At 34.8% G+C, this 25524-nt stretch overlaps 1 protein-coding gene across 5 annotated transcripts in view; it reads right to left on the bottom strand.

The window, feature by feature from the left end:
* The window catches only part of foxo (forkhead box, sub-group O), a 62584-nt gene extending 39683 nt beyond the window's left edge, over positions 1–22901 (bottom strand). For all 5 annotated transcript variants that reach the window (XM_066390381.1, XM_066390383.1, XM_066390382.1 and 2 more), the window contains exons 1-2: positions 22297–22901; positions 13097–13300 (exon numbers count right to left, since the gene is read on the bottom strand). In XM_066390381.1, coding sequence (XP_066246478.1) covers positions 13097–13300; positions 22297–22515 — 423 coding nt within the window. In that variant the 5' untranslated portion in view covers positions 22516–22901. The remainder of the gene's footprint in view (positions 1–13096; positions 13301–22296) is intronic.
* Between the last annotated feature and the right edge of the window lie 2623 nt (positions 22902–25524).

Genomic DNA, 25524 nt, shown 5'->3' with positions numbered 1-25524 from the left:
CCGTGTAAAAATATAATATGGGTTCAACCAGAAGTCACGCAAATGACGTCGATTTTTGGCAACGCCCGGTACTTCAATTAAGACTCGAATCACCCTTAACATTCTTAAATGCATAATTAAAACCATAAATTAGCGCACTTGTCAATTATCCGCTAGCTACCTCGCATTAAGTGGTTATACCATTCAAAGTAGCCATCTTTTTGCTCTGAGGATGTCTCTTAATTACTGGCATTAAGTAACGTGGGCGACTGGTTCTGTCTATAACTGTGAAGGTAATAAATTTAACTTTCAGTTAATATATATTCCTTTGGAAACACTCTAAAAACTATCAGTAAGGAAAAAACAGATACTTGGTAGCACCCTTGAATAATGAATGAGAAATATATGGCGATGGTGTCACATAATTAATTAATATTCTTGAAATAAAACCAATGACTTGAGGAAATCCTAAACGAACCAATTACAAAGCGAAAACAAAGTTTGCTTGGGCTGCAATAACTTCTATTTACCAACTGATAAACGTTGTTCCCAATATCATTGATGCTCTAGTTGTTTACTTCCAAAATTGCCCAATTAGGTACTACAATTTAAATCGAGAGAGATGTTACTAATAAAAATTTTCCGGCAACATCTATCCCGCATACCAGACTCAAGTCCATTTGATATAAACCAGGTAAAGAATGCAGATATATGAATATTCCGCCTAATCAACAAAAAATATTATTTGAAATGCAAATTTTCCAACGTTGCCGGACCTTCAATAATGATTCGGCAACCATGTATTATTTGCGGTTAATAAATAAGCTTTTAAACCTTGGCCTCTTATGCTCTAGCAAGCCGGAATAAAAATCGCCATTTCTTACGCAATAACTAATAGGTTCAAGGTGTCCAGAACAAACTTACCCAACTGCATGGGAACTCCGGCCTAGAACACCATTGTTAAACAGATCGACCTTAGTGCATGGACGTCAATACAAGTCAATAAATTAGAAAATTACGTCCAATATTAGGCTCGTATTATAGATCGCATAAAACTAACAAATCTAATCAGTGAACTACACGGGACTTAAGAACATTATTTAATAAGAACTTGAGGTATTTGCCTCATTGGATTGAATGACAGTAAACGTACTCACTCATTCAAGAATATTCCTATGATTATTACTTTTGTATCGTAAGTGGCCCATATTTAGGTACAATTACAGGTGAATATTGATGTGCATTGATAGAAATTTTAAGGTATTTATTGGGAATTTACAGAAATTTTATGGAATGTAATGAATTTTGATTAATTCACAACGTAAATATCTTGATAAATACTCATTCAAATAGTCTCCTACATGCAAATAAGTGAGGTCAAAGAGTATTGTGAGTTACACACATTCAAGGGAATTTTTATTATAACAGTATAGCATTTGACTGGGCTTTTTACTTAACAAATTCCATTTATGACTACAAAAATTATTCCTTTGAGAAAATTGTTGAGGACAAACCTATTCATTCACCAACGTCACCTCCGACAAACAGAAAAGAGGGTTATAATCGGGATTATAGGGTGTAATGGGTTGTCTACATTCAAAGGTATTTTATTATATCCCTGAATGTAGGTATGTACTATAATCGTCTCGATTATTAGGCTCAAAGCGATTACATTTACATCTTAAAAAAATCTGAAAAATATTGAGAATAAGTATTCAATTAGAAAAAATATGTAAACATCTTCGAGACGAATATACTGATTCAACAAGATAACTCCCAACAAGCAAAAGAAAGGAAAGGTCTCAGGAAGATATTATATCCTACATTGAGGGAAACTTTAAGTTAATAAAGCTACATTTAGACTCCACGACGAAATAGACTCGAATTACGCCTTAATCCACGTCAAAAAAAGTCTAAATATACCGCGAAAGGATGTTCTTTCGTGTTAGATGTACAAAAAGAGAAATTGTTATGAATTTTTGAAGGCAAATGTTAATGAAGGTTTAACTGTGTTTCTAACGTAAACTTGGAAGCCAACTGAGTCTTCTACAAAAATCTTCGAGTCAAACCTATTAGAAAAAAAAGAGATATATAAAGAGTGCCATGGGTTACCTGCCTAAGAAGGAGAATTATAAATGGTACTATGAGTTGTCTACAGTATGTCCACAGATAGAGGGCCCAAGAGAACAAATGGACAAAAAATGTCGTTTTTCGACAAAAGATCGTTCTTGATAAAAGTCTCTGCTTCTGGAAAAAATACGATTTAGGAAGATAACTTTGAACTTTTTTATACAGGGTGTCCAAAAAGTACGAACACATGAAATACTATCAAGAATAAACTAGCTTTATTTCTCATTTTGGAGCAAAATGGTAATTAAAAAACAGATAATTAAAAAAATAAAATTAGAAATTGTTTGAATTTTAAAAGAAAAATAAAACATGGAATACTCAGTTAAAATTTTGTCTGTAAACTTTGGATAGGATTTGAAATCTGTTTTTTATTTATCATTTTGCTCCAAAATGAGAAATAAAGGTAGTTTACTCTTGATAATATTTCATGTGTTCATAGTTTTTGGGCACCCTGTATAAAAAAGTTCAAAAGTATCTTCGTAAATCGTATTTTTTCGAGAAGCAGAAACTTTTATCAAGAATGACTTTTTGTCGAAAAACGACATTTTTTGTCCATTTGTCCTCTTGGGCCCTCTATCTGTGGACATACTGTATATACCGGGATAGATATTTCTTTATAAAATGACAGAAGCACTGAAAATAACACCTCAAATTTTCCTTATGTGATCGAGTAAAGGCATTCGCGACAAATCTCCACATTGAACAGCATTTCAATGATCTTATGCTTGATTTGTATTGCGTATTGCCGACATCGAGGGGATTAGTTCCACGAGTTGTTTTACACCGTCAGTGTTTTTTTTATGCAGTTCAACTATAAGATTCATCTGAAAAGATTAAGGCCTATTACGACTTTATGCGTCATTCCATTTCTGCGCTTAATTAACTCAAGCACCCCGAAGACCGGTTTCGATCCTATTAGATCTCGTCAGTTCGGTTCATCTCGAGTCAATTAAACTCATACAGAAATTGGCAATGCCGACGGCAAGTATATTTGGGCCTGCAAGAAAATATCCGACGAGCCCCATCTTCCGTATCCTTTTTATTCATCTGGACCAAATCTTCTAGTAAACAATGAACAGTGAATATCAATACAAATATTCGTAAGAAAAATCGAGGAAAATTAAATCTTATTACGACTTTATGTATAATCCCAGCTCTGTCTTTATCTTTATTGCTGGTTACACTCAAAGATTTAGTCCAGATGCACCAAAAAGGACACGGTAGATGGTGCTGGTAAGATATTTTTCTGCAGGCCCAATATAGTTGTTGACATTGCCCATTTTTTTTGCCTGCGTTTAATCGACTCGAGATGAACCGAAATGACAAGATCTATAAAATCGAAACCGGTCTTTGGGGTGTTCGAGTTAATTAAACGCAAAGCTTGAATGACGCATAAATTCATAATAGACCTTAATCTTCTTAGATTTTTCCTACGACTATTTGCATTCATCTTTATAAGATTCATTGCCGGAGGATATAAATGAAGACCGAAACGTCGTCCAGCTGTGATTAAGTGTCGTAAAACTAAAACGGTGGCCTCAATTCGAGCGGGCTTCCTAATTTTAACCTGCCAGCTAGTCGGAGAACTGAAATATTACGCATTCCACGAGAGGCGAGGACTGTGACTTTAGCCACCTTATTAATACCATATTATCCAATTTGAAGTCAACCAAAGGAAATAATCGATAACAGTATCGATACCTGATCTCTCAGAACTAACATTGTTGTAAGTCAGAAATTCAGATAACGCACAACCTTGACTGCGTATATTGAAGAAAGTGACAGTTAACAATATAAAAATTTTAACAGTTACAAGCGTTTATTTCAGGTTTTTATTGCTGCTGGTTACCTAACTTTACAATGAGATTAGATTTCTTGGTGCGTAGATTCAATTTTGTGGTGTCTCTTTATGATACACCTCCAATCAATCCTTATGTAACGCATTATGTATATAACTCTAATATATTCGTATTCAAGGATATAAGCAAACACTTGAAATTATCCATATTGCAGTATATCTATTGCAACTAACATTCATTAGATTCTTGGGCAAACATCAGGCGAATGGGTGAATTTTCCTATGCGGGAAAAATCTAATAAGTCCTCGTGCCTTTCCCAGTGTAAATATTAGTGTTGGCCCCGGTTGGTCAGACAGTGAGAAAATCGCAATTTCCAGAAAACATTTTTAAAAATAGAAAATTATGGGCGTTGCCGCTGAAACTGCTAAGTCTGAGGTTTTATTTCAAGTCAAGGCTGGACTGTTGTTTTGATTTGCCACGTTGCCAGGACATAATAAGGCAGGTTAATAGAAAGACACGTGAGAAAGTGTTTTTAATTAGAGAATTTTTTTTTTCCCAAAAATCAGCCATTATATCATTTCTCGCAGCTAACAATCCCTCTTCCTCTTTGTCATAATATATCTATAAAACAAGGAAAGAATGTGGTTGTAACAACGCTCTAGAGCCAGACGTTCATTTGTCTTCATCGTTTCTTTATCTAAACATCGTGACATTTGGCAGCAATGTATTTTTGTGTGGTGGTTTAATTTAACCTAACCTTACTTATGAATTGGTGATATTTTTATGAATAGCGTAATGAAAACTATCGAGTATACACCAAGGTTGTAAAGTAAATAATTATGACCCGAACATCAAGTTTAAATCCCGAAGCGCGCGGGATCTAAGACGTGAGGATAATTGAATAGAAGATTTATTTTCTGCGAGAAACAATTAAGTTTAGAATTTTTAACGTTTACGCAGAAGTAGGTACAATGTAATAAAATTACAAAATGATAATTTGCAAGCAAATCTGCTTTGCGGCCATTCCATTGGTTGCAATTGATTTCAAAATAAAACAGATAATTCACTAAATTAAGTAAAAAAAAATAGATCTCGTTTTGAAATGTTTATACGTATATAACTTTATTACATGGTACTTCTGCGTAAAAACTGAAATCTCGAAACTTACGACGCAAGAATCACAAATATTTCACAACCACTGTGTATATCATTTTTCACTGTTTGATGTAACTAAATTTTATAAAAGTATTATGTCTTTTAAAGCTAGTAGTGGCACAAAGTATTAATGAGCTTTAATGCATTAAAACAAAGCAAATATTTCAATTTCAAATTGTATATGACGCGTATAAACGATTTTAATTGATTTGAAGCCAAATATGTTACGAAAACATGGAACTAAATGGCATTGGCAAGAACGTTGCCACATTTCCACTCTTCAAGTATGTATTCTCAATGGTCAATCGTACACGCGTCATCCAGAAGCGGAATTGAAATTATATGCAAGCAAATTAATGTAAAAATCACGGAGTTAATTTATTTTGCATATTTCATTTAATTCCCAGAACTAAACAAACATGACAATTCAAAGGATAATATATAACTTTTTAACAAATAGTGCAAACTGGGACTTTATACACCAAAAAGCACCAAGGTTCGCACTAGCATCTCTTGGGTTCTTCCTTGTGCAGCCACATCCGGTTTACCGAGGTACATTCTTCCTAGCACCAGGCGTTTATCAATTGCTATCCCTTTGAGTTGGGTTTAGGTGCTTGAGCCTTTCTTGTAATTTTTGCCTCTAAAGCTCCCCCCGCCATTTTTTGCCATTGTCGCCAGCATTTCGCGCTTCTCCACGTCGGTGACATGTTCCGCGGGGTTCCCGAAGAACCCTTCATTAAAGTAGCTCGTCAAAAGCCAAAACCATGAAGACAGTTCACAGCTGATCTTAGTATTAATTAGTGTGTTTACCTGGGAAAGTGGTCACTCTATTGCAAATCTTAACTTATGGGTTGAAAAGGTCTTTGCTGCAGGCATAAAGAGAGAAGACGGGGAACCCGAAGTCTGTGTTCGGGTGGCACGTGCCTCCACTTATTTACTACCGATTTTACTACAATGGGGCCTCGGTGATTCGAAACAAAGCGGCTTTTTAGCCCGGACCTCCGACAACAACAACAAACAACCATCCGAGAGTGTAAACATACACAAGAGGGACACAAAACATATAAACACGTGAAATGTGAGCTTTCCGGTTTCCGCGAAATAAGCCGTTAGTTAGAGCTTGCTCTATCCGTTAATGAAGTTAATGAGGAACGTTATCTCGTGTTTTCAATGGGTCATCAAACGGTGGGTGAACCAGGTTGATTTTTATCGTTCTTTGGCTCTGATTATACTGTTACACACTGAAATATATGTATAAGAGTTTGATGCCGCTAAAGCCCTTAAATTACAATATTTCTTGGAAAGACATAAAGACTTGTTTCAAGATATGCTTACATGTCTTGTGTTTTGGAGCCAAAACAGGTGGAGTTGAAGAACTCCATTTAATTCGCTATTCAAAGAAACTTTATAAGCGATTTCATTAAAGAAATTTGATGTCAGAAACGGGAACTTTGTGTTTGCAACTTTGCGCGCACTGGCAAAGGTTTCTCATTTTCTTCCTTTATTAAAAGGAAAATATTGACATTTCTTTTGCAAATTGGCCTACATTGGATTATTGAACGAGGAAATATTCAATACCCGATGGTTTCAGGTTTTGTTAATTTTTAGGAAATTTTAGATATTAGTATGCATTAATTATTGGTATGAATGCATATGATATATGCAAAATCGATCTCATCTAAGACGCTCTGTTTATTTTTTTAGTTTAAGATGAAAATCCGAGTATCAATCCCTCTGTCTCGTACTTACTTAGTGCAAATATGGCGTTAAGTGAAACGGAAGTATCTCCGAGTCTCATCTCAGGGAGCCTGTTATCTAATAGCATTTTCAGCTTATTGCTCTTAATTGAATAGAAGATTTATTTTGTGCGAGAAATAGTTTTAGTTTGGAATTTACGAGTTTGCGCAGAAGTAGTTACAATGAATATGAAATAAGTAATAAATTTTCGAAATGCAAATTCGCAAACAAATCTGCTTTGCGGTTGTGCCATTGATTGCAATAGATTATTATAGATAGAGAGAGAATGAATTTCAGTATAAATAGCCTCAAAACAAAGCAGATAATTGAAGAAAAAAAAGTGCAAAATTAAAACTGAGAATTTATCCTCTACTCCACCAGTTGTAAGTGGCCTACTTTATTTTGAGACTACTTATTCACAATTTCATTTTTTATCTATCTGTAATCATCAATGAGAACCAATAAAATTATTGCAAAGCAGATTTACTTGCAAATTTCCAATTTATAATATTATTACCTACTTCATATCAATTGCACCTACTTCGGCATAAACGCTAAAAATTCCAAATTTTTACAACTCTTAAATGAATTTGTGATCACTCCATAAATGATCTGTGACGCCATAGATTGGACTTTCCTCAATCGAACTAAAATCTCGAGAGATCAACTTTGGATCGCCCGAGAATTCGAACATTGTCGGGTGATGTCAATAATGTCAAATTCATGATTGGACATCCGTCTGTAGAGATATTTCGATCAGGCGAGAGCTTTCGAAACTAGATCGGAACAGTTTTCGGAAAGTCGAAAATGCAACTCGAATTGCGAGCGATTAAAGTCAGACGCGTAAATCGCCAATCGAGCGATATAAGATTGCCTGAGAGCAATAAGCGAAAACGCGATTAAAAAGTCGATTTAGCAGTTTCAATACTGATAAAGAGTTTTAAAAAAAATCGATTTTTCTTAATTTTCTTTTTGTATCTTCATGATATTTTTGATGTTTGGTGTCTACAATTAGTATATATTGGGATATTTTTCCATAAAATTGGCCCATCCAACTTTTTTTCCCTTACATGTGTTTAACATAACAAAGTATTTCTACCAATAAAAATAAGCTTAGAATCGCAGAGATCAAAACTCAGCAGTAGATATTATTCGATTTTTTTCCCACTATTTCAGATTTAATCTCTCCTTTTACCGACCCATTACATAAAGGCGTAAAACTCACATGGGATGAGATGCGTGAAGAATCTTTTTTAGAAAAATTAAAAATGATTTTCTGATTTGCCCTTATTTTATTCATGAGTTTGTTATATTACAAATAGATGCTTCAACTTATGGAGTTGATTGTGGACTGTAATATGAAATTTATGTTGGTAAAGAACATGTTACCTGTTATACAGGGTGTCTCAGAAATAAGTGTCGTAACTGCGGGGACAAATAGAATTAGATCTAATATGAAGAAAATCGATATAAACATGGGTCCCCAAAACGTTCGTTGTTGAGATACAAGTTGTTAAAGTTTAATTTAAAATGCATTTTATATTTATGTTTCTTTTCATTCTTTTTTTTACTTTTACCTATTCTTTTAACTAAGCCAATACAAAAAAATACACAAAATCGAGTGGCTTAAAACTATGTGAGCACCCAGAACTTTTTATGTAAAATTTATTATTAATTTCCCTTACTTTAGATTCGATAAACACCTACTTTGGAGTTTAGGTTAGCTTAGGTTTTATCAAGTCAGTTTTTTTCGGCTTGGGTTTGATCTGGTTAGTTCTAGGAGCTTCTTTTTAAGCGACGTTGGTCATATAGTGCAGATTCACGAGTTTGTTAAAAAAGAGAAAATATCATGTTGGCAGGGTAATCCTTCAAAGATGGGTGCTGGGGATATACGAAGCTACAGCAAAACATGGTTATATTGTGTTTATACCTGACCGTTCCGTCCAAACCCTAGAATTAATGATCGTTAATCTGGTTTTGCCAAACTCCGAGATTTGGATGGATTATTGACGTGGTTATTTGGAGTTCGGGGAATTAGGTGGTATTTCCCTTATTTATTCACAAAACTGTGAATCATTCACACAATTTGTTGGATTTGGAAGATAATAAGAGGTACAACTTAGAATGAAATAACTTTATTATCTAAAAATTAGAGAGGACCAAGAATCATGTACGTCTTGTGGACGACAAACCTTCAGACTACTCTTGTATATAGAACTAACTCTAAGAAGAAAAATATACGATCATAACTGCTAAGGTGTGCATTTCTGTCGAGTTCCCCAAATTAATAGTTTATTGGTACGTATGTGAAATCAATCCGCTTGTCTTTAGACGCCGCTAGAAAAACTGTTTATTTTTAATTTGGAACACTTATGGTTGAGTATAGGATTCCAACACAATTTAATGACTCCTGAGACCGGCGTCTGTACTAATCGCATCAAAGACCATTAGTCCCACCTAAGGCGATTTATTAAGCAATTATTGTATGTATGTTTATAGTATGTGGGCCAATTTATATTGTGGGAAATATTTGAAAACACTCCTACAATTTGACTTCGCAATCTGGATCAATAACTATATGAACGTTGTCTTCCAATGAATGTTAAGATTCCTAACAAATAAATCGTTACCCGTATTACTTTACATAGATATTCAGGACTTATGTCCTTATTCCGCGATAACCATTAAGACAGTTTAATGACTATGGGAGAACACAAGCATTACTTGAACATTATGATCAACTGACATGTTTGCCAAGCCTGTCAAATCATTCAGCCCTACTATCAGATTTGAAGAGCTTTCTCACAAATAAACGTTAATTTGCTTTGATTTTGTGTTGTTTGTTTTACCTCTATAGTGGTCCATCTAAGGATTAATTTTTTTAATCTCTTCATGATGTATATGATATGTATTAATGATAATTCTGTACATAAATTATATATTGATTGTTAATTTTTTTGTGCTGTTCACTGTTCGTATTTTGGGTCTTAAAGTTCTGACGATCCTCCTTCGCAGCTCATTGATATCGATGGAAATTCGATGGAGATTTATAAATGAGGTCTTTCATAGCTCTCCATAAATAATAATCTGATGATCTTGTGATCGTGCTAATCAGCGCAATTTCTTTATTATTTGAAATGACTATCAGGAAATATTTTAACTCTAGTACTAACTTCTAACTTAACATTAAAAACTCAGCTATATTTTTATGAAAGAATGGAAAATAATTTTAAGCTGATTTGAATCTTTCTGCATACTAATGTAGATATGTTTCTGAACTAACTTGCACAGATCGAGACACACCTAGGAACAGTCCAAGAAAATCTTGAGACTACGTAGAATTCAATGAATAGAAGGAACTATCAACAAAGCTGTTGACTATCACCGAGCTACTACTTTTGTTATCTTCAAAGGAACGAGACTCCATTGAGATAGAACCATGTAAGGGACTGAGAGCCTAACCAAAATGAATCAACAAATCAATGGGACAATATGATATATTTTTTCTCACGTTTTTCTTGATTTGAAAAGGCGCGAATTCTTACTGAGTAAACCGTAATACGGTATAAAAATCCACAAGTAATTTGCTCTTTCCATTAAAAAGTCCGGGCTGTTAAAGTTAATCCTGTTTTCCAAGAAAAAAAGACGTCTTCCAATTATGCATGGTATTGCGTCGTATCGAATAGTCGTTTCGCACGGATCGATATAACGAACTTGGCTCGAGATTTACAAGGCAAAGAATTTTACAATTATAATTTTCTTCTTGTTGTTGTTTGTTTATTTTGGGATTGATTAAGTGTGAACGGCGACGACGCATAAATCTGTGCCTAAAAGCGGGTCAAGTCAAACCGTTCTGCCGTACCGGGTACCGGATTCGAGCATAAGGATTAGGAATCTCGAGAGGAATCTCTTCGGATAGAAACGAACCCCTTGGAATTTCATAATATAATCTAATGTACGTTGTTAAGGTCAAATTTCAACATCATTGGCACTGACCATTGCATAATCGCCGTTTAGTTATGTATCCACGTGCTAGATGTACGAGTACGAGTATCAAGGATAATTGAAGCCAGTCCCCATCTCTGTTGCGAATTTAATTACGTTTCTGTTATTAAATTCGAAGTAAAGGGGAAACTTCGGATTTCCCCTTTTACCTGTAATATGTCGATCAAATATACATGACGGTCCTAATTTATTCTGCCCAAATATGAAAACATTTTCTGGCCAATATCCTATGTCGAATAACTAATATGTGGAAAACTCGAGCACATATATATAGTAACTTCTAATATACTACAGAGTGTTTTTTCTTATTCCACTTGGAAATAACGCCTCACATGTAGCACACAAAATACTTTTTATGTGTCTTTTCTACATTGAATTGTTATTCCATGTTATTCAATGAGGAGGATAATCCAATGTTTATTGCTCTTACTGACAATTGTGGATTCTATATTGATCCTGGATGCCTTTATGGAGGCTCTGGAACATTAAAAATGTCATTTGAAAAACTTTCATTTAGAGGAACTTCCAAATTGAGAAAATCAGTATTAAAGTTAATCCATATCTTGGAAACTAAAAGAGACAGAGCAACCCGCCCACACCAAGTTGATGAACTTCATCGAGGCAATTAATTTGATCTATACTTTTAATGCAATTGCTCTTTGGGTTACCAAAAGATCAACGCTTAAAGTTTGAAAAGTGGATGAAATCGGGTGCCTGCTGCTCCTTTGGAAACTTTCAGGAAAACTTAGAATCTTTTGAAAGGGTGTTTATTGCTCCAGTCGACAAATGTGAATCCTATGTTGACACTGGATATTTCCATGAAGGATCCATCTTAAAAACGTTATTTGAAAAAATTATTGGATAGTTGAAGTAAATTTCTTAGAGAAAATAGATCGTTCTCACACAAGTCGTTAGTAACTCCATAATAATGTTTATATTTAATTTAGTACGTTTTTTAAGATTGACATCATTTTCAAATTTATTTTTGACAATTGAAGGTGTTTTATCAATTAGGACATTTGTGAATAAGCTAGAAACGTTAGAACTTACCAACGTGAGATATGGTTCTACATAAGTAGTATATTTTAATTTTTCTGAACAAAATTTCCTAGATTTTGAAGACGATGACAAATTTCTCATCAAAATGTTAAGAAGGGTTTTCATCCGAAACCTATACTCAGAGCACCGTTTAGCTTCGAAATTATACGTTTCTGAGAATATGGTAACATGAACTTTTATACATAATTATTGCTGGAGAACAAAAATTTTATTTGAAATTTAGCATATAAAAACTCACTGACGCCCTTGAACAATCGAATATCATACGTTTCCATTAAGAACATACGGATAATTTGTCAAAAACTGCGCATTCCTAGAACAAGGATATGTATACACACCTCCGATATTACGTAGACGCACTTACCCGTAAAACCCACATCTGATTATATTACGAAAAGTTGTATTAGATATTCCAGGAAAGCCGTAATCTTTCGCCGAAACAAACTATAAGCACAACGTGTTTTATTGTTTATTGATACAAGATAGCCACCTACCTAATCATCCAAAGTAATAGAATTTTTTTATCTAAATTGTGACCATGCATTTCGCACATTTACTCACATCGAAAACAAACCCGAAGCCAAGTTTTAGCCACCTAGATGTTACCTTGAGTTCTGTTAGCATAAATACATTCAATGGACCACACAATAAGTGCGTATTTAAATTCATAAAACGCATAAGGCGCAACGTTCCTTAATTTTGTAGAGGTTCAAGCAACGCCATAGAAGATTGTTGAATGAAAATTTACCTACCAAAAATTCCTACAAAATTCGTCAGAATTACATACATAATATGTTTTCCTGCCCAATGACGCCACGTGTATTATAATGTCCTATTGGGCGTAGGAGTATTATTTGGTAAACACGAACGTGTTATTTAGGTCGAAGGTTCTGAAATTACCAGGACCGACGTAAACTCACCGATTCTCACAGGAAAAGTACAAAATAGTCCTCCATTAAGTTTTAAATTCATACTGATAGTGCCCCCGTTCAAGCCTCAGGGAAAAACGTGAATGCCCAACCAAAACTGTCTTTGCATAAATGTTTATGGATAATTGAGTGGCTTTGAAACTATTTTCTGGCTTCAAATCATCTCATACATTATTGACGCCATAATAAAGCTTACAGTCACAGTGCAATTAACTCTGACTTAATCGGAAAATAATGTACTTCTAGAGAGACAGAACTCCTCAGAGATTTAGTTTTTGCGTTGAAATTCTTATGGGAACTTACCTTCCATCCGGCAGAACTGTTACTGTCTCCCTTATCCTTGAAATAGGGCACATTCTGGACCATCCACTCGTAAATCTGCGAAAGCGTTAACCGTTTATCTGGAGAGGTGGTAATGGCCTGCGTTATTAGGTCTGCGTAAGACAAGTTGCCCCACGCGTTACGGCGACTAGAGTTCTTTTTCGTTGGTAACGACGTAACTGGTACCTAAAGAAAATAATTATTTAAAACCCTATATTGTGAAACCTCAGGAAAATGTTAGACTGCCATGAAATTAGGATCGTTTTTTTTTTCTTTTATTTTATTTAGAAGTAACACCTCAGACATAAGTTGGGGTTGTCGGCGAGGTGAAATTGCACACTATCCTTAGTTAAAATGAACTAAGAATAACATTCACCCTTTACTAAGGGCTCGGACGGAAACCCTCGTTAACGTTTCAATTACCTTCATTCATTTAAGTAAATTGTACAGCTTAGTTCAAGGAAAACTTAGTAACAAGTTTCGAACATTGAATAATCATAATAACAATGTAGTTACAAAGACAAGTAATAAATCTGTCCAACAAAAACCTCTCTGAAACAGAAACTCTTGTTCTTTCTACAGGCTGAAATTACTCTGTCACTCCCAAATATGTTCGTAACCTTAACTTCATTTCAGCTATAGCAGAAACAGTTGAAAACTTACCACAAGAACACCAACAAGAGTTTGGAATTAGGTCAAAATTAATTTTAGGTAAACCTTTTAAAATTAAACAAAATTGAAACCTTAGCGAACGAAAGGCATTCAATTATATTAAAATTCTTCCAGCAAACAAAAGTAACGCTCAAATAATCATAACGGATTGCGTTACCTATGAGCGAAAAATTTAGAGTTTTTTAAATAATGAAAAGTACACTAAATTAAATGTAGGACCCAAAAAAGCATAAAATCAAAGAAAACCCATATATTTTTGTTAATAAAAACCAATGTATGGGCTCTTATTCGGTAAGAATGGATAACCTTTGGTTACCCATGCACATAAATCTAAACTAACCACCAATAGAAAAAAAAGTTATTGAAACAAAGACATTTTCCATATATTTTAGTTAGCTTAACTTTTAATTTTTTTAAATTAAACTTTTCCAGGTATCAAAGAAATTATGATCCTTTTTATCAATATTTAGTATTCAGGGCGAGGATTTTTTCAAAATATCATAAGCAAGAATTTTTCTTTTCTAAAGGTATGAACTTTCAACTTGAAACATTTTTTCTTCTCAAATGCAATTTTAAGGGGACTTGTCCAGACACGCATACGTTTTCAATTAGATCAATCTGTCAATTTTTTGGTCTGTAAGTAATATCCATATCTAGAGTATCTCCGAAGGCGTACAACTTCATTTAATTTAATATTAAACTTTAAGGACTTTAATCTCAAAAAAATTGTCTTACGACTTAAATAATTTATACGGTCCTGCTAGGACACACTTTTGCCTACAGTGAGCCTTAATTTCAATGTATGGGATAATGTTTCAGAAAAATCGCCTTATTTTGACGATTTTATGTGACGTTATTCCCGAAAAAGTGAAAATGTTAATATCGAAATTAACATAATAATAAAGTTTCTCATCCATTATTTGAATACAAGAATAGTTTTAGAGAAATTTCAGTCAGTCAATTTAAATTGAGCACCATCTAGGTTGCTGCTCGTTCATCGTACAAACTTCAGAAATCCGAGCGTAAACGACACAATATTCCCCTTTCCGTTATTATCAAATCAAATCGAATTTTAAAAGTGTGAGTTTTACGTGTTTTCAGACTGGTATAATCTCGTACGAGCACTCATTACGTTTATATGAAATTAACTTTCAACTCTCTACAAACTTTTCCAAATTTCGTCCATATTTTCACTCGAAATTTGATGTTTTTCGCGACCGAAACGGAACGACACTCGGACACGTCATCAATATTGACAATCGAAGCGTTATTGTTTTGTTTCCAAAGTCTGCTTCACAAAAAGCGTCGCTCTAGTATGACAAATTTTGTAAATCCACGTGTCTTTGTGACTGGTTTTCCTAAATGCGCATTAAAACGATTATGACTATTGTTAATCGAATTTATCACCAGTTTTGCTTCTGAAATTAAGCTAAATGAGCTGACTCACCCTCAAGTCGATTTTGTTCTTCGCTTAAGCCTAAAAACTCCAAACGGGTTTAAATACTGTCAAATTCATTAAAATCCTCCTCCACGTTATTAAGGCGAATTTCAAATTGGAATATTTCTTTAGTGTCTTTATTATGAAACAGGTACTGCTCAAACGAGACAAACATTCAATTAGCATTCTGCGAACATGATCCATTTCTCTCTCTCATTTTCGATTTATTCGAGGATTCTCCTTTTTTATCACTACACCGTTAACGGTTACATTCAAACAGCTCCATTCCTGGTTTATTCGAGGATTCTCCTTTTTTACCGTTATATCATCAACAGTTCCACTACTGACAAATCTATCAGTAGTGTCTAGAACAGTTACCGTTAACAATATTTTTTTAATTTAAGTCCTTAATAATGAGTGAATGTTATTCTCAGATAGTTTCAACTAAGAATTGTGCGCAACACCAACTTGTACATAAAACGTTATTTCCAAATAAAATGAAAAAAATTAACAATTTACCTCAAACGTATAGAGAACATACAATTAGCAAAAAAAGTATTTGCACACTTCAAGAATTGATATTATTACATAATGAAAAAAATCTAACGCACCTTAAGGATTTTATTTTGAAAATTAATTAAATTTACATTAGTTTTGATTAAAAAGATCATTGGGAAAAAATCGAATCTCTAGTTTTAGCCATTAAAGAAATATTTTGATGCAAAGAAAGTATTTGCACATCTTCCTCGGTCGGAATAAGTAATAAAAAAAACGAGAAGAATGCATAAACAAGTTATTGCTTGTGCGGCATATTTATTCCATTATTACTCATAGTTTTACATCATATCAAATTTACTGCAATCAACATATCTCCTAAGAAAAGTGAAATTAATAGCAAAACTAGAATTGAAGTAATCAATTTGCGAAATCAAGGAAAGAGTTATCGGGAAATAGCATCACAGTTGCGATTAGGCTTTTCCTCAGTCAGATATATAATTAAAAAACAGAAAGAAACCGGATCAACCGATAATAAACCTCGAAGTGGCCGTCCCCGTAAACTAACTGTGAGAGAGAGGAACCATGTTGTTAGAAACATTGTAAAAGATCCCCTTCAAAGTGCCCGAAATTTTGCCGAAGACATCGCATCAATATTCGGAAAAACCGCCGCAGACTATAAGAAATGTCCTTCATGAAGCCGGTCTTCGAGGGAGGCGGCCAAGGAAAAAGCCCTTTACAAGCAAGATAAACCAGAAGAAGCGGCTAGAGTTTGCAAGAACCTATAGGGACAAGCCTTTAGAATTTTGGAAAAAAGTTATATTTTCCGATGAAAGTAAATTTGAACTTTTTAAACCAGCCAGTATTTTGACAGTTTGGAGGAAAAAGAATACGGCTTTAGAGACAAAAAACGTCCTCAATACTGTTAAACACGGTGGAGGGAATGTTATGGTTTGGGGATGTATGGCATGGGCTGGAGTTGGAAATTTACAAGTTATTGATGATAAAATGACAGCACGTAGTTATGTGAATGTGTTGCGAGGCAATTTATCGACTAGTGCCCAAAAATTAGAATTGCAAAATGAGTTTTACTTTCAACAGGACAATGATCCTAAACACACCGCGCATATTACTCGAGAATGGTTGCTTTACAATGCACCTAGAAGACTTCCAACTCCACCTCAGTCGCCAGATCTGAACCCCATAGAAAATCTATGGCATTTGTTGGATCAGAAACTAAGGTCAAGGCATACGTCCAATGAAAAAGCTTTTAAAAGAATGCTCATCGAAACTTGGAATGAAATGTCTCCAGATATTACTAAAAAACTGGTTGAATCGATGCCTCGACGATTAGAAGCGGTTATCAAAGCAAAAGGGATGCATACGAAGTATTAATAAGTTGTTAATTTCATTATTTATTTTCTAATTATTCATCGTTGTAAATGTTTGAAAGTGTGCAAATACTTTCTTTGCATTAAAATATTCCTTTAATTGCTAAAACTAGAGGTCCGGTTTTTTTAAATATATTTTTTTGTTAAAATATAATGTAAATTCAATTCACTTTCAAAATAAAATACTTAATGTCCCATAGATCTCGCTTTGTTCCATAATAATCGCAATTATTGGGGTGTGCAAATAATTTTTTTGCTAACTGTATTTAAGACCGTTATTGGCCCGCTAAATGCATAGTTGCAGGGGGAACATCGTATGATCATCAAAATCGCTGATTGTACGAAATAGCATTAGGACCGATGACCTCACTACTCATAAAGTGGGTTTTTGTATCAAGTTCCTTTGACACAGACTAAACTTTGCCCTCCCAGGCAATTTTATTATTGCGATTACGATTATGTGAACAGACATGAACAGAATCAGCAACACTAAGAACAGTAAAAAATCCTTCAATGGGAGTCAGTGTCTGTTTGATAATATATGCAGGGTTTATCGAATTACTGTGAATAAAAATAAGTGTCAAGAGTCCAATTTATTTTTTTGAGATTCCGGGAGATAATTCAGATGAAGTCATCTATTGTAATTCTGTGGATCCCAATGATGTGGATCAATTTGTAATACCCAACCATTTGATACATGTTGAAACTAAGGTGAATGAAAATTTCCGCTAAAAACTGAAAAGTAAACTTGCAATGGACTGAAAACGTCCACAAAAACGTTCATATTCAAGAAATTCTGGGAGTTTCCAGTATACTCTCTGGACTTACATGGCAGTCATCGGTCTTACGAAGCTATAGCTTGGCTAAAAAAGCAACAAAGCACAGAAGTGGCAACACTTTTGTCTCTACAGACACGTCTGGGTATAAACGGGAAATGAGAACTCACAACCACGGATATGCAATGTTTCCTTAATTTTCTTTCCATCGAACATTAGGCACACGTCAAGACGTTTTTAAGTGAGTCGTCAAAGGAAACAGCATAATCTCTCGTATTGCTAAACACGTAACAAGTAAAAATTGCCATGCTGGTTTACGTAGGGCATCACCCGTTCTTGCACAACATGAATATTATATATTTGAGGAATCAGAATGCCGGCTGTATGTTGTGGAGGAGGACTAAGCAGAACAGATTTTATGTGAATATCCAGCAATTACCAAACAAAAGTTGGATCTGTTTAGCAGAAATTGGTCCAGAAGACTTAAGTCCGATAAAAATCAAAGAAATTATCAGATTCATGATATTAATTCGAAAAAATAAAAATAAATAAATACATGTTGGCCATTGGGCAACTTGTGGGTCAGTTTTTTGATTCTCCACAGAAATTATTTTCCAGATAAAGCTCTCATATACCTTACCTTGTTCTAATGGGCAATTATTTGGAAATTAAAATTTGAATAGGTAGGCACTTATACATGATGTTCTAAAGACTACAGTCACGTTTAAGACTACGAGACTGAGGGGTCTATCTGTACTATCTATTTAATTTTCAAGAAACTGATGCAAACTTAAATGAGCATTGAAAGGAGTAGGAAATTTTTTGAAATTAGGAACATGGATTCATGAACTTACAGTTTTGATAAATACTATATTTCGTTATTAGTTAAATGATCGAAATTGATAATATCGATGGCTACTAATAATTAAAACATTTAACGTGAATTGGAAAATTCCTTGGAAAATAGCAGAGAAAATGGCGAAATACGAAAAGATGAGAAGTCTAGTTTAGTAATAATAAAATTATTATCATTTATACAACAAGGGACTCGTAAACGCGTAAACAAAATACAGGGTGATTTACTGGTATCAGCATGTAGGTTACTTAGGCATTCACATTATGTCACTTATCATTAGTGAGTCAGTAATCCTTGTTTACCAAGATACAGAGTGTTTAACTTATTTATAAGCAATGAATAATACAATTATTATATCTCAAAAACGCCATAACAAAATAAAGCAAATAAGGCACATTTGCAAATTGCGTGGATTATTTTTCCAATATTTTTTTAATACAAAAGAAGCTTTTTCTTGCACTAAAGAACATATCAGGTTTCTGGTTTCCAACGGTAACATTGAACCGTCAAGAAAGACCTCATATCATCCTTGAAGATAATTTAATGAATATGGTTGAAAATAATCCTAATATTAGCATGACAAGAATGCTAATGGATTAAATATTCCACAAACTACCAATTGCTAATGGATTAAATATTACACAATTTATCGTTTGGCGAAGATTAAAAAAACATCGACTCACATACAAGAAATTCAAAGGCTGCTACCAGAAGATCATTTCAACCGTTGCTTAAATTTTAGTCAATGGATTTTTCCAAACCCAAGAAATCTAACATATTATTTTCTAGTGTAGTGCAATTTATAATGTTGTTTTCTGGTGCAGCGGAACTTACAAGGGATCCAGAATCTCACATGTTTAGGCGCACAACCTCCTTTAATTTAATAATAACTTTAAGAATTTAAATAATTTATATAATGCTGCTAGGACACACTTTTGTCTGTAGTGAATCCTAATATTAATGTATTGGATGTTTCAGAAAATTCACCTTGTTTCGATGACTCTATGTGGCGTTATTAAAAAAAAAAATCACAATTAACAAAATAATAAAGTTTATCGTGCAACATTTGAATTCCATCTACATTGTGCTTGGTCATCATGCGACTTGGGAGACCCGAGCATAAACGAAATTTTATTCCCCTTTTCGATATTATCAAATCAGATCGGATTTTAAAAGAGAGATTTTTACCTATTTTCATGCGAGTATAATCCCGTACGAGTGCTTATTACGTTTATACGAAAATAACTTTCAACTTTACAAATTTTTTCGAATTTCGTGCACATTTTCACTCGAAATTTGATGTTTTTCGCGACCGAAACGGAACGACACTCGGACTCGCCATCAATATTGACAACTGAAACGTTATTGTTTTGTTTCCAAAGCTTGCTTGACAAATAGCGTCGCTCCCGTATGACGAATTTTCTAATCCACGTGTCTTTGTGACTGGTTTTCCTAAATGCGCATTAAAACGATTATGACTATTGTTAATCGAATTTATCACCAGTTTTGCTTCTGAAATTAAGCTAAATAAGCTGACTCACCCTCAAGACGATTTTGTTCTTCGCTTGAGCCTAAAAACTCCAAACGGATTTAAATTCTATCAAATTCACTAAAATCTCTCTCCTTGCTACTGAGGCTAATTTGAAATTGGATTATTCGTTTAGTGTTTTTACTACGAAACAGATACTACTCAAACAAGACAAACGTTCAATTAGCACTATGCGAACATGATCGATTCCTTCCTTTATCCTCCTAAGATTAAAAAAACATCGACTCATATACAAGAAGGTCAAGGGCTATTGTCGTCAGAAGATTATACGATCGCTGCTTAAAGTTTAGTCGATGAATTTTTCTAAACCGAAGAAATCTAACATATTGTTTTCTGATGTAGTGCAATTTACAATGTTATTTTCTGGTGCAGCGAGATTTACAAGGGAAGGTCCAGGATCTGACATATTTGGCCAGAAGATAAATTCCATTCTATTCGGCAGTCCAGGTCATGGCATACATCTTCAATAAACAGATGAAATTTAGTTACATTTTATCCAGAATCTGCTGCGCCTCTTATTAAAATGTTGAGGGATTGTTTTTCAATAGGACAAAGTTCCTTCGTATTTTACATTAATTGTAAGAAATTTCCTGTATTAAAATGTCCCTAACAGGTGCATGTCAATTCATTATAACCGGCACTATTTGAAAACATGCTTTGTTTGACTGTTTTTTCGTTTTTCTTAGACTTTATAGTAGACATTTTGTAACTTTTGATACAGGATGTCATTTTTGACATCGAAAAATAAAACAAATTTTGTTAGTGCAGTCCTATATTTTTATTTTCCCTGATTTAGAAGTGGATTTAGTTGACTGCTAAAAGCATACATGTCAATTTGAAATGTTTTATACCTACTGGTTCTAAAAATATGACCCAAAGCCTTAGGAAACAGCAAATACGCCACATCTTGGTAAATGAGGATTAATGACACTAATTATGGGTGATTAAGGCTGCCCAGTAACCTACATATGCAGATAAAGTATGTACACTTACCGATTAATCACTCTGTATATTAGTATGTAGTAATAAATAATATAACTATTTCAATGTTTTGTTTTTTTACAGACTCTTTAAAATACTATGTAAAAGATGTTAATTATTTAGGTTTAAGATAATCAATACAGTCTTGAAGTGTAACCCTAGAATTCCCATCTGCTATATTCAAAATTTTATTTTCATGACTATGACAGATTGTTTACATGTTTTACACTTAAGTTTCTTTCACTTCATTTGGTTTTTGACGAATTTTAACGTTTCGCTTTGTATTACCTAGATTTTCACTATGTCTGTCCTTATTAAAGCAATATTTACCCAATTAATGTACAGTTGCAACCACAAATATAATTTAGAGGTACGAACAAAACAGATGTTTAGCTTTTAAACCACAGATGTGGGGGAGTAAAGATAAATCTTTGGAATAAAATTCCAGAAAGTTACTCTGAGCTCAGCCTGGGAAAATGTGGATCAAGGTAAGTAGGTGAATGGTGAAATATTTAAGCAATTTTCCTCTTTTTCGTGTTGACATTTCCTATTAAACATCTCAGACAAAACAGGTTATTTTAGAAACTTACTCACCATGTAGGCTCTGGGATTTTCAATTACCTTAGATATAAAATGTATTAGAACTAAGTGAATAACCTGAGGTTTCTAATAGTTGCCTGGATAAGTATGTTTCTTTAAAAGTTCCAAGGAATGACATCATCAAAAGATAATACTTAATTGTGTCACTATTGTGCGAGGGAAAAGATAAACATTACAGTTTACCTGTAAACAACCGCCCCTTCATCTCATTTCGTACCAGGTGTAACCTCAGTTACTACGTATTAAAATAAGCGAATCAAGAATTAAATTTGTCTGAGTGTTGAAGCATGAATATGGGACACCCCAAAGCTAAAAAAATAAACCATCATCATCCTCAATTAAAGGACAGTCTAAAAATAAACCTTAGAATTCACCGCCAACCAAAACAAACGCAAAATTGTAAACATAAACATCAACTACTAACCGGCACGGGACACTTGTTGCCACCCTCGGGCATGCCACCCCCGTTGCCCTGCGCTCCCTCCTCCGGATCAACGAAATTCTCCGGCCTTGGCAGAGGCCACGTGTTGGAGCGGGCCCTCGTTTGCGGCTCGAACCCGTCCACCTCAGCCAACGGTTCCATGATGTTCAAGTTCATTTTGCCTGACAGAGGACTGTACCCCCCGTACAGATCGTTGTTCATATATGCACAGATTCCGTCCTTATTGCGTCGAACTGAAAGATCCTCTACTTTTCGCACTAGAGCGGTAAACAGCGAATGATCGTCATCGCCCCGCGTGCTATGATACACTGTTCACAAAAATAAACAATTATTAAGGCGATAATTCCAAAGTCCACGCACTCACTACGGGACACTCGTCAACTTTTTTTTTGCCTTTTGGTGTGAGGACCACACGGCACTCGGTCCTCAATTCGATTGGACAAACTCGTTCTGGAGGTGATGACGCAGTGGTTAAAACACGCGCGCCGAATACGACTTCACCGAAATGCGTACCACCACCCACGACCACGAGACACCACCGCTCAAGTCTGCGTTCATGGACCGAATGCCAATCTACGCAGACGACGACGACGTCCTCGGACATCGCGTTGGCGGCGGCAACGTCGGGGGCGCAGGCGCGCCGCTTGGCGCCACGGAGGCAGCAGCGAAGTCACGGCGAGCCCCGCAGTGGGGCCCGCGGCTGACAGTTACGTAATTCGCAATTAAATTGGTAGCAGCGGGAAAAGAGCACACAGATGACTGATGGATGGTTGTCTGGGATGCGGGGCGAGGACCTGTATGTTACTTCGAGTCACCTTTTTCCTGAGAGAGCTTCTCCAATTAATTAAGAATTTCATTTGCATTAAATAGTTTTTCCTGTATACAGGGCGATTCATTAACGATGGAAAGTGCAAAAACTGGAGATACGCCATCTCGTGTGATGATCATTAACAACATGCCTTATTCGAAAGTTAATGGTTTCGGAAATACGAGGTGTTAAGAGTTAAAGTATTATTTAGTTTTGTTGCTATTATTCTGAAATAGCTACGTTGGAGACTTGAAAATTTGTGAAGTTACGTTTTTCTAGACAACTAATAAGATTTGTGTTGTTAAATCTGACCACCCTGTACATTAAAGAAAATCAGACACTGTGCGTTTTTGAATAGTTTTCCCAACAGGCACTAATTCATTGTCAGATTCCCTTGTAACTGGACTCGCCGAATCCACTTTGGGCAAATTGGGCTTCAAATTGAATGCTCTGCACCCCGCGCTATAAATCAGCTATTTCGTGTCAATAGTGGAGCCCGGAAGTCATTAGTTGCTGGAAAATCACTGAAGGCATTTATTAATTTTTTGTAATATGTACATGTTCCCCAATAATGATTGCAAATCAGATGAGTGCAAATCCTGTTAATTCCGTACATTTCCATTAGCTTATAGGCACTTGCATGAATGAACTTGACGAGAGTTTACCTTCAAACTCAATTTGTTTATCAGATTTGATATCATAAGTACTGAGTACATTGTTTCCTGTTTTCGAAATTTCATCTTGTTTCGTCCATTTTCGAAAAAGCGCTTTATACAGAAGGTGTAGGATTTTATCCAAAGATTTGAATACACTATGTTTTGAATATACAGGATGTCTCAAGGAAAATAACAAATCAATCCAAACTTGTGCTTTTTAATGGGACACCTTGTATATTGTTTTGTTCGATAGAGTTTTTCTTGACGCAAAAATTTAGTCTACCCTGATTTGATCATAAAGCATGTTAAGTTAGAGCTCTGCTTCAACAGGAAAGAAAAATAATTTCGAATCATCGAAAACAGTAAAAATATGTGCAAGTGGTCCCGACCGGTGACTGCGCATATTTATTATCCTTTATGACTATCCGAAATTAGTTTACCTTTCTGGGGGAACAGACTATATATGATGACTTCGAGAAGTTTTCAAATGCGCATGAGCGATGACGATGTTGCCAAGTTGCCTTCTTTTGGGCTTGCATAGACATATTTCTTCAGGGATAGAGACTCATAAGATACTCATGAGAAAATGGTATGAGTGGTTATTTTCGCATATTTTTAGAGCGTATTTAAGTCGTTTATGTCCTTTTTAGAGAATTACTCCTAATCAAGAATTAATTAATTAATTAGTCGTTGGATGGAAAATGTCATAAAAACCGTTATTTGCTTATGCGATTTGAAGTACCCTTGCTATTCACAAATTAGATTAAATGAAATAATCTGATCGATTATCGCATCTAGAGTGCATCCAATCAAGAAACGTTTCAGTTCATCGCTTATATAATTTTATCTTTTACCCCACAATTCTATATTCTAAACCTCGTTGTTTTATCCTGTAACCTGCTACAGGCAAATTAGTGGTAGATAAATCCTTTTTTTAGGTTCCATAAATAATTGCCACACTTTTTATCATCTAATCTACTAGCACTTGACATTGGGATAGGTCACGTTAGTCGCTCTGTTGTCACTACAAAAAGCAATGAACACACACACCCCTTTTATGTTTTTTAATCTTGTTTATCCAATCGAATTTATCAGCTCTGCCATATACAGGGTGCGCCTTTGGGAGCTAACCCAGTCCGTATATGGAAAATTGCAAGTTTAACGAATTTTTGAAATTTGTATCTTTGTTTTGTGAAAACAACCTGACATTGTAAACATGTTTTCAACCTGATATAATCCACGGTTAAACCGGAAAATGACTTCGTTTTTCTAATTCAATTTTTTAATTGACATGCTCCAATTTTAAAAATGAAGTAAAGATCTGTTTCCGGTTTAACCGGAAGTCATATCAAGTTGAAAATATTTTTACAGTATCAGGTTTTTTCCACAAAACCAAAATACAAATTTCAAAAATTCGTTAAACTGGTAATTTTCCATGTGCGAATAGTATCAGGTCCCAAAGACGAACCCTGTATAATTCAGGAGCAGGAAATGACAAGGCCCACATACTTCATTCCTGTGATACCGACTTTAACATTTTTGAAAAGTCTTTTCAGTGATTGAACTATTCCATCTAAAGAGAGGAAGTATCTAGGATTTGGAGGCATCCATCTATCTGTTGTATCTAGTAGCTAAATTTTTGAGTATAAGAGAATGACGTCAGAATGACATGTCTTTGCTGACATTGTACATGTCTGAACTGTGTCGACTGAACGATTCTGACGTCATTCCTTTCTCCACTTCTCA

The sequence above is a fragment of the Euwallacea similis genome, chromosome 5 (genome assembly GCF_039881205.1).
Source record: "Euwallacea similis isolate ESF13 chromosome 5, ESF131.1, whole genome shotgun sequence".
Taxonomy (NCBI): domain Eukaryota; kingdom Metazoa; phylum Arthropoda; class Insecta; order Coleoptera; family Curculionidae; genus Euwallacea; species Euwallacea similis.
The sequence above is the reverse complement of the archived record's forward strand: the minus strand, read 5'-3'. Positions and strand labels throughout refer to the sequence as shown.